General features: G+C 59.6%; 1 protein-coding gene across 2 annotated transcripts in view; it reads left to right on the top strand.

Moving 5' to 3' along the window:
• HOMER3 (homer scaffold protein 3) overlaps positions 1 to 9,655 on the top strand; it is a 29,411-nt gene extending 19,756 nt beyond the window's left edge. For both annotated transcript variants that reach the window (XM_024209821.3, XM_024209820.3), the window contains exons 5-9: positions 594 to 715; positions 2,524 to 2,680; positions 5,769 to 5,879; positions 7,736 to 7,816; positions 9,339 to 9,655. In XM_024209821.3, the coding sequence (XP_024065589.2) occupies positions 594 to 715; positions 2,524 to 2,680; positions 5,769 to 5,879; positions 7,736 to 7,816; positions 9,339 to 9,527 (660 nt within the window). In that variant the 3' untranslated portion in view covers positions 9,528 to 9,655. The remainder of the gene's footprint in view (positions 1 to 593; positions 716 to 2,523; positions 2,681 to 5,768; positions 5,880 to 7,735; positions 7,817 to 9,338) is intronic.
• The last annotated feature ends 280 nt before the right edge of the window (positions 9,656 to 9,935 follow it).

Raw genomic sequence — 9,935 nt, 5'->3', positions numbered from 1 at the left:
CTCGCTCCCTCCCTCCATCTATCCATCTGTCCGTCCATCCATCCATCTGTCTATCCCTCCCTCCATCTATCCATCTCTCCCTCTGTCTAGTTTGTGTGTCTGCCTGGTCAAATCTTTTGCCCATCCTTTGGTGTCTTGGGCATCAGTGCTGGTGTCAATCGAACAAAGAGACCAGGTGGGAAGGAAGCACACACCCCTCCCCAGTCCTGTTCCAGCCCCTCCAGCATCCCTTTCTGGAGAGTCCCCCACATTAACCTCCACAGTCTAAAGCCCTGCAGCCTTTGGCAGCCTTCCTGGAGCTGAGATGGGATCTCTCCATTCAGCGCCTGTTGATGTCATGTCTAGGCAGGCCACAGGGCGTTGCTGTTGGTGATATGAGATGCTCCATCTCCCCCTTCCCTCCCAGGAGATGAGCACCCCCAGGAGCTGAATGGAACCTGGGGTCACCCCACGGCAGGGCAGAGCGCTGACCCATGGGGCCCCACACCTGAGCTCTTCTAATGAGTCACCCTATGTAAGACCCTGGGGACTGGCAGAGACGCTGGGTGACCACGTGTCCCAGACCTGCCTGACGTGTGGTAACCCCCCTGCAGGTGCTGCCAAGCACCGTCATCAGCTCCAATGGGCCGGGAGACGATAAGCTGTTCCGGAGCCAGAGCGCCGACGTCGAGATAACAACGGAGAAGGAGCGGCTGAAGAAGATGCTCTCCGAAGGGTGAGGCGTGGGCTTAGCTGGGGCTTTCAGGTCCCAGCCCAGCTGTTCAGGGCACTCTCAGGTCCAGTCCCCAGTGGGGAAGGGGGATCCCAGCATCTCCCATCCAGGGAGGAATTAACTCTTCCCGCTGCCCTGGTCCCCAGCTAACGTTGTTGCTCCCACAGACTCAGGGCAGGGTATAAACCCCGGGACCCACCACCATCTCGAGCCTAGTGCTCAGGGCGGGACCCTTTTCTGTTGTTCTCCTTATGGCTGCATGCTGCCCCTCAAAACCCACTGCTGCCTTACATGAGGACATAAGAACAGCCATGCTGGGTTGGACCCATGGTCCATCCAGCCCAGTGTCCTGTCTTCTGACAGTGGCTGCTGCCAGGTGCTTCAGAGGGAATGGACAGAACAGGACAATTATCGGGTGATCCATCCCCTGTCGTCCAGGCCCAGCTTCTGGCAGTTGGAGCCCCCATCCAGGCCATGGGGAAATACATCCCTCCCCATTCCCACACCAGGGGAATCCCTGCAGCTCAGGGGTGAAGCATGTTCGCCAAGCAGCTTGTAGGCACAGTAAGTCATTGGTCCAGGTGTCAGAAGATGTTCACACCTGTCTAGCTGGCCCAGGGCTGGGCTGGTGGTAATTCCGCTGGGGATTCCAGGCGGATCCTGTCCCTTTCTCTTGTAAAGTCTTTCAGCCGGATTCTGCCCTGGGACTGCCTGGGGTGGGGGTGGGGAGTAATGACAGTGTTTGCGTGTTAGGATGTGTTTGAAGCTAAGTGTCATTTGACCCCCCGCAAATCCTCTGGGCTTTAGTTTGGTTCCATTTAGTCACTTTACTGCAATGCAAACTCAGAGCTGGAGCGGCTGGGTGAGTTCCAAGCTCCAGGCTGCAAAGCCCCTTCCTGGCAGCTCAGCCTCCTCGCCGTGGCTGCTAATCTGGCAGTGGGACGTCCCCAGCACCATGCAAGCCTGTTGGTCCTGGGCAGCCGAGGCATCCCGTCAGCTGCTCCTCTGCTACGGGTGGAGCCATGTGGATGGTCGCTTATCCCCTGCCCCCCTCCTGATTCCCAAAGCCAAACATGGCAATGGCAGGAAACAGACACAGGCTCGGACCTGGCACAAGGGTCTAGATTCGGGAAGTGAGATTGAGGCCAGGCTGAAAGCAGCCTGGGCGGGCGTAGCAGCCCCATCCCTTCTGCCCTCTGGGAGTGTGTGGTCAGCACTGACCCGTGGATCGGGGAGAAGGCCTGGGGGTCCTGTAGGTCAAAGCCCTGCCATAGAGATTAAAGACAAGACTTACAGGTCGTTTAACCCAGCCATTGCTGGCGAGGGAGGCTTCTCCCCAGCCACATTCAATGGCACGTCCCAGGCGGAACGTCCAGAGGAGAGGACAGTTAGGCAGGGCAGCAGTTTGCCCAGGAGGAGGCCATGTCCCTGTCACCGGTGTGGCAGGTGGAGGACAGACCTGCGCTTCTGACAGGAGCTTGCAGTGTTTGTCGTGTGTTGGAACTCACCGTTGCTCAGCGCCGAAGCCATGGCTTCCATGACAGCCTCGACCAGGCTCCTTCCCGCCTTGATGTCCTGAAGGGTGCAAGGGGAGGCGAGAGCAGCCCCAGGATGGGGCAGGGTCATGGCGGCCTGAGGTCCCGTCCCGCAGGATTGGCTCTGATCAGGACATGTCTGTGTTGGGAATTGGCTCTTCAGGACGCTGCCCAGTGGGGGAAGGGAGGCCTCTCTGCTGAGACACCCCCGGGGAAGCAGAGACCTTTCTCCCTCCCTCTCACTCCCGGCTTGTGGTTCCATGCCCCCTCCTGCAGCTCAGTGCCCGAGGTCCAGTGGGAAGCTGAATTCTTCACCCTCCAGGACAACAACAACAAGCTGGTGGCTGCCCTGCAGGAAGCCAACGCCAGCGTGGAGCAGTGGAAGAAGCAGCTGGCCGCGTACCAGGAGGAGACGGAGACGCTGCGGCTGCGGGTGAGCACAAGGAATGGGGCAAGGCGGCACCCTGGTCTCACATCTGCACGGCCCCCATAGCTTGTGGGCCACATGCTGCCTTCAGCCTCCATGGGTGCCAGTGGGAGATCGGCTGCAGATGGAAGGTGCTATCTGGGCATCAGCGGGATATGGCTGTTGCCATAATGGATCAGACCATTGGGCCATTTAGCCTGCTCTCCTGCCTGCTGGTGATAGTGAGGGCTACAGAGAGTTAGATCCCCATTTCCACCCCCCAAACCTCAGTCCCCTTCCTAAGGGCCCAGCAGGACAGGACCTCGCATCAGACTGCGGGGGGCCGAGTGAGGGCAGCAGCTCCAACAGATGTTACTGAGCATGCTCAGTACAAGCCAAGCAGCGACTCTGGGGGGACATGTGACCCCGCATGCCCCCCCACACATTGCCTCTGGACAGCATTTATTAAAGAGCCAGAGATGTTGCTGCTGAGTGACAGCAGGTCCTGCTCCCCTGCCCTCCCCTGCTGCAGGATGGCTGGTACAGCAGGGTGGGGGTGGGGAGGGGAGCATGTGGGAGTGTTTCTCCCTCGCTCCTGTTCCCTGAGGTCCCCCAGCTGCCACCCATGGTGAGTGAAGGCTGTGCTCCCCTTCGCATTCACCTCCTGCCCCTGCGCCGGCCACCTGGGCAGCCGCCTGGCCTGCCAACAGACGGGGTGAAAGACGTTGCTAAAATTAGCTCCGAGCAGAACAGCAGCAGTGTGATCCCGGACAAACAGGCCCTTGTATCCAGCCTTTGGTGGAACAATAGGGGCTTTTGACCTCCCTAGTGGGGGAGAGATCCCGGATCAGCTGAGCCTGCGGCAAGGCGGAGGAGTGCCAGTCGCACGGCAAGGCTCGCTGGGGAGAGGAGTTGTGGGAAGGGGGCTGCAGAGTCTTAGCAGGATTTGGTTGGGAAGGGGCTACAGAGGTTGCAAAGGGGTTGTGGAGCCTTTTCGCCTCTAGGCCAGTGGTTTGAGTTACATGCAGATCTGTAGGACGCAGCAGTTGTTCCCATGCGAGGTAGGGCTGTTTGCTAGTCCCTTTCGGTGATGCATTGGTGGTTTCCAGCCCAATACCCAGTAATAGTCACCAGGCCTGATGCTAATTCTCAGCAGAGATGCCAAGGACTGAATAAGCCACAAAGAACGAACTTCCCTCTCGCCCCTAGAGGATGCCCTGCGAGGCGTGGCTGGGACGTGTGGCGGGTGTGTGCACGTGCAGGTGGTGGGAGGGAGAAGCTTGCCTCTGCCTATGGGGATAAACCAAGGGCTGCCGATCCCTCCCCCATCCCCCGATGGTTCAATGTTCTCCCAGTCCAAAGAGATGGTCGTGGGTCTAATGAGACTGGCCGACCTCATAAACCGGGACTTGGAAGAATCGGGGAAAAGATCAAGAGTCAAGAGCGTCCAGAGCATCTGCTGACTCGCTGCAAGGCACACCCATCATGGGGCCAGGGGTGGCCTCCAGGGGGCCAGACCTCTGGGGATCATGACGGCAGCGATCCTGGGAATCTGGCAGCTCATGGTCACCCGCATCAAGCTAAGCTCAGTGCAGGCCCAGCCTAGCCCACGTAGCCACCACTGCACACGCCTGTACTAGAGCTCCCCTGTTAGAAGTGCACCAGCAGAGCTCCGTGCAGACGAGGTTGAGGGTTTTCATCCTAGGTGTGGGTCCTGGGATGAACTTTTCAAAGCAAATCCTCTGCCGATGAATTATTTAAGCTTCTGTGCAGCATTTTTCAGAAACGGAGAGCGCCTGGGCCAAGCCCTCCCCCTCGTTAAGACTGGTGTAAATCTGTGGTCACTCCACTGACTGCAGCAGAGCCTCTGGCTCCACAGAGGCAGGACTGAGAGCAGAACCTGGCCCTCTGCACACAGTTCAGGGTGGTGCGGCTGATGTCAGCTGGCCCAGCTTTGCTGGAAGCGTGAGACTGCAGGGGAAGGGGGGAATGGGGCTATAGATAGAGCGTGGTTCTGACGCTTGTTGGAGCGTGTGATCTGCACCGAGGGGAGGGAGGGAATCTTTGTTCAGGGTCAGCCCGGCAGGAGCCACTGGACAAGATCTTGCTTCTGTGCAGTGAGACTGAGGATTCTGGTCACTGGGCGTGGGCTGAAGGGCTGCCAGAAAGACCCCCTGTCTGAGTCTGGGGGAGGGGAGAGTCTGAGAGGGGAGGGAGCGGTACCTGGTTGGACTTGGAGTTTGGAGGAGGAGCAGAGGGACCCTTGGGGGAAGAGGAGAGGGGAGATTCTGGTGGAAGAACAGAGGGGTACTTTTGGGGAAGGGGTACGTCAGGGGAAGAGGCAGTGAGTATCTGTGGGGAGAGGGCCTTGGGGGGGAGATTTACCTGGCAGGAGGGGAGGATTTCATGGCTGAGTTTTGCCTGGTTAGGGACTGTCGCGTGCTCCTGATCCTTGGGTCCCAGCACAGCAGAGCTGCAAGAGACTCTTCCACGCCCAGTGCAGCTCTCCAACGGGGGGGCGGGGGGGGCTCGACATGGCTGCCGCACCATATTCCCTACTGCGCGGCTGTAGTGTTGGGGGCTCGTGGAAGCCTTTGCTCTGTAGAGGCTAGATACCAAGGTGACAGGCACTCCGAAATCCCGTAGAGAGGTGGGGTCCAGCTCTGGAGTAGGGCTGGTAGCAGCGATAGCGAGTGAAGGGCCAGGTCATGGAGAACTGAAGCATCAGATACCTTGTTCCTGGTGGGCGCTGGGGTGGAGTTTCCCCGCTTTCCCAGCCCATGTTTACACATGGAGCGGAGAGGGACAGTGGGAAAGATCCTTCCCCTTTAAATATCCCCCCAGTCCGGCCAGGAGAGCTTTAGGGTGGCTCCAAGGAGCAGAGTCTGCGATTGTGGGGTGGGCATGTTCTCGTTAGAAGCCATGAGGCTGCTAAGGTCCGGGGGCTCCTGGGCAGGAATAATCACTTTGCCCAGCAGCTGGAAGGTTTGTCTCGACCTGCCTCAGCGCTCAAGCCCCTGGCCAGCCCCTTAGCTGCATCCCCAGGCCTGTGTGCCTGGCTCCGGCAGGCACGCGGCACCGGACCCGATTCCCTTCTCCCTGCATATCCATGTAGGTGGCTGAACTGGAGCTGCAGAAAGCCCACGATTCCTCCAGCGAGCGCAGCAAGGAGGAGCTGAACCAGACGCTGGAGGAGCTGGAGCTGTTGATCAAGGCTAAAGACGAGGTAACAGCAGTGGAGCAGATGAGGGCTCGGAGCAGCGGCTGAACGACCGCAATGCCCCAAGGGAGGCGGCTAGGACAAGCCCAAAATATGAGTGAATCTTGGGCTGCTGTCGCCACACCCCACGACGCTACCCTCTATCTCTCCCCCCCTCCCTGGCCTGTGGGACCCCCCTGGTCCACTCCCGCCGCTCTCAGAGCGAGTTCTGTCCCGGGCCCAGGGAGAAGAGCATGGAGCCGTGTCCGTGCTCAGATAACGACCCCCAGATGGGAGAGTGAGAACGCTTTGTTCTGTGGCACTGGGCCAAATCTTACTGGGACGGCCCCAGCCTCCATCACGTTCGATGGTTTTCTGCCCCTTAGCAAACCCCTGCCATTTTCCCCACTCCCTGTTGGCTTTGTGCCCATCGCTCTAGCTCTCTCCAGCGAACGTAGCGGCTGTGGGGCTACACTTCGCTGCTTAGCCAGGGGAGCAGATGTCGGCCGGGGGCCCAGGGCCCCAAGACGCTTCCCGAAGCATGTTCTGCCTCCTCTGTGCAGAGTGGTGTGAAAAGCCCCTGTGCAGGGGAGGGCAGTTTCCCAAGGAGAAGAGGGTCACAGGTCAGCACTGGAGGGGCCCCGTGTGGCCTCCTGACCTGCTCACAAAAGAGAATTGAGGCTGAATAGGTGTGAAACCTGACGGTCCCCATGTAAAGGTTCCTGATCCCAGGCCAGGGCATCAGACAGCCCCTGCCTCACCCCCCCCCCCCATGACAGCCTCTGGTGTAGCTGGTTCAGCTGCAGATGGCACAGCCTGCCCCACATGCCCACCCCTCTCCTCAGCAGCTACGTTTAACCTCTGGCCTAGTTATTGCCTCTTGCTTTCACAGCATGTACGTTAATGATTGAAAGCAGAGCTTTAATTACAGGGGTTGGGGGAGGGGAGATGTGGAGAGAGTCTCTGGGATTTGTTCATTTGCACCTTCTTCCCTCGCTGTGCCAAGCGGGTGGGTGGCAGCGCCGGGGGATGCTCTTGGCAAGGGGTGGGGGTGGGAGTTTGTTCTGCGCATCATTCAGTGTGTGTCTGGAGCGAGAGCTCTGTCTGCCCCCGACGCCTGCCGAGGAGAGAGGGGAAAGACCGTGGTGTGAGGGGTGCGCAGGGAGACCCCGCCCCTGGAGACGAAACGACCCAGGGGTCTAAGATGCAGTGGGAGCAGGAAAAGATGGTGTGCAAGCAGAGGGCGGGGGAGGGAGGGCGGTTAATCTGCTCTTTGTTTTGTTAAGACCTAAGACTCCTGGGCTAGCGGGGGCCAGAGGAAAGGGTGGGCAATAGGCAGGGTCAGGCGGGGGCGGCACGGACAAGGCCTGGATGTGAGCACTGGAGTAGGACACTGTGGGTGCATCTACACCTCCAACCTCAGGAGACAGACTCACCCTGGCAGGGCTAGGGTGTGGACAGTGCAGCTGGGTAGCAGCTCACGCTCCCAGCCAGCCCCCAGGCTTGAGCCCGAGCTCCAGCCCCAGCTGCACCGTCCGCACTGGGATTTCTAGTGGGCCAGTTTGAGCCCCGCTGGTGCGAGTCTGTTCCCCCTGCTGCCGTGTAGACGTGCCCTGTGGGGGTGGTCAGACGAGCAGCGTGGGCTGAGCCAGGAGGGCTAGGGGGAGGGTATGGAGCCAGGGAGGCTGGGTTTGGCCATAGTCAGGGGAGGATTGAGGGGGCTGCGTACATGTATCCCCTGTGGTGGGGTGTTAGTGAAGCACAATGTGGCATCGGTCTCCTGGCTTCGCACGGCCTGTGACCGCTGAGGCTGCGTCAGGCGCGATGGCCCGGGGAGCATGGGGCTGGCCCGGGCAGTGATTCTTTTCCTTTCTGTGATTCAGGAAATTCAGCAGCTGAAGAGGCAGAAGAGTGGCCAGTGGGAGGCGGAGGGGGAGCGCGAGGAAATGCTGCAGAAGCTGCAGGTGACAGAGGGGAGGTCTGCCGGGGGGACCCCGTATCGAATGGCAGGTCTGGGGACATCACTGCGCTCTCTAGACAGATCCATCTTGATGCACCGTTAAAGACTGGGGGATGGCCAGCTACACCCCTCTCCCCTGTGCCCGTGAGAGGGTGCAGGTCTGGGGTTCTCACTCTGCTTCCAGCCCAACTAGGCTGGGCCCCCCTTTTCCTCTTTCTGCAGAGCTGCTGATAGGGGAATGATTTCTCCAGCCATGGCCAGCAAGGGGACCCCATCCTGTGTGTTCCTGGGGTGCTGCTGGGCGACAGGATTGGGATGTGCCTCCTTCTCCCCTTCCTCCCATGCCCCACAGAAAGGCAGTCCCACCCAGCACCCAACGTGCACTGAAAAGATAACGAACCCTCTCTGCGTATCATACTTCCCCCAGAGCCTGATGCGTCCTCCTGGACATGCATCTAGAGCAGGGCGGTGCCTTGTAACCCTCCATCCCCTGGCAGCCCCGGGAGGCCGGGCACTCTGCTCACTGGCTGGGCCCCATTCTGGGCAGAGGATGTGCCCAGCCTGCAGAAAGGGGAGCTGCAGAATTTCTTGCCAGCTGACCCCCTCAGGGGTGGAGCGCTGACTCCAGCGGGTTCACAGGGGAGGGCAGGCAAGGAGGGATGCAAGCTGCTCTGTACCCCTAGGCAGGACGCAGATGGCATCTCTCATTCCATTTATCCAGGCTCTGTGAGGGCTGCCTGCTTGTGCCCATCAGGGCCCGCTGGGGCTGGGACTCTGATACAGGCTCTGCTCACAGCACAGGACTCCGGTTTTACGGGACAAAGAATATATTCAAGCATCTTCCTGCTCAGCGACCGGGTGCTGGGTGTGGGGTGGAGAGAGATCTACGTGGTCTTATCCTAGGCGTGCAGCTCCGAGGCTGGACAGAGGCCAGGAGAGGAGAGTTTCTGCTGGGCCAGTGGACAGCTCTGGCATTGCATCTCCAGAGGCTAGTCCGATTAGCCGGCTGGCATGTGCCGAGGAGCTGAGCTCCCAGACTCCTGCCACGGTCAGTGTGCAGTGGGGTGATGGCCAGACCACACGGGCCGGGGGGTCAGGCCCAGGTACCATGAGGTGAACTCCAGCCTGATCTGCTGGGGCCAGTTCCGCGATGGGATCAATAAAGGAATGTGTTTTCCGTGCACCTGGTGTGCAGGTGTGAGAAGGGCCGTGGCAGGGGATTATGCACATGGGTATGTGATGAGTAGGGCTGAGGACATGGGCATCTGTGCTGGTGTAGGGGATAACCTGTGTGTGTGTGTCAGTGGAAGGGCACAGGTGTAAAGAACAGGCGGGGTGTGTGCGCGCACTGGTGTTCAGGTGCAGGGGTAGCCGCTGTGTGTGTGTGTTGGCTGTGGGGTGTGTGCGCGGTTAAGGTGGAGGTGTAGCTGCTGTGTGTATGTTGGCTGGGGGGGGTATGCGGTTAAGGTGCGGGGGTAGCTGCTTCATTGTCCATTTGTTTACTAATCCTTTGCATCCCTGGCCAGGAGCTGGAGGGACGCAACGCGGAGCTGGAGCGACGTTTGCATGTGGCTGAGCAAACACTGGCCGAGCAACTGGCCGAGAGGGAGAAGATGCAGGGCGAAGTCACCAAGGTGGGCGAGCTAATGGATGTGAAGATATTTGAGCTCAGCGAGCTCCGGCAGGGACTTGCCAAGCTGGTGGAAAGCAACTGAGCAGCCCTGGCCACAGAGACGCCTTCCAGGAGGGGCAGAGCCCGGCTGAGGCCGGTTACAAACTGCAGCAGGACTTGGGACCTGGGCGGGGTCCAGCCACAAACCAGCAGATGCCTGCAACTGACTGTGGAGACTGGCCAGAGCCGCCTGATGTGCATTGAAGGCAGACACGGTGCCAGTGGGCAGCTGAACTCTGGGGGTTTTCCGCCCAAGGAGTGTCCATGAGTCATGTCCAGGCCTGTCTGGATCCTGCCCAGCGTTGGTGTGGCCTGCGGGTGGCAGGGTCTCAATGCTGCTCAGTGACGCTGTTCTCCTGGCCTCACTCACTAATGCATTTCCCTGACATTTTTACAGAAGGAAACACTCCTTTTCTAGGGATGGGGGTCACCTGCCTGCCCATTTTTCAGT

The sequence above is a fragment of the Terrapene carolina genome, unplaced genomic scaffold (assembly GCF_002925995.2).
Source record: "Terrapene carolina triunguis isolate 2854851 unplaced genomic scaffold, T_m_triunguis-2.0 Scaffold194, whole genome shotgun sequence".
In the NCBI taxonomy this organism is placed as follows: Eukaryota; Metazoa; Chordata; order Testudines; family Emydidae; genus Terrapene; species Terrapene triunguis.
This window is presented reverse-complemented; position numbering and strand designations above follow the sequence as displayed.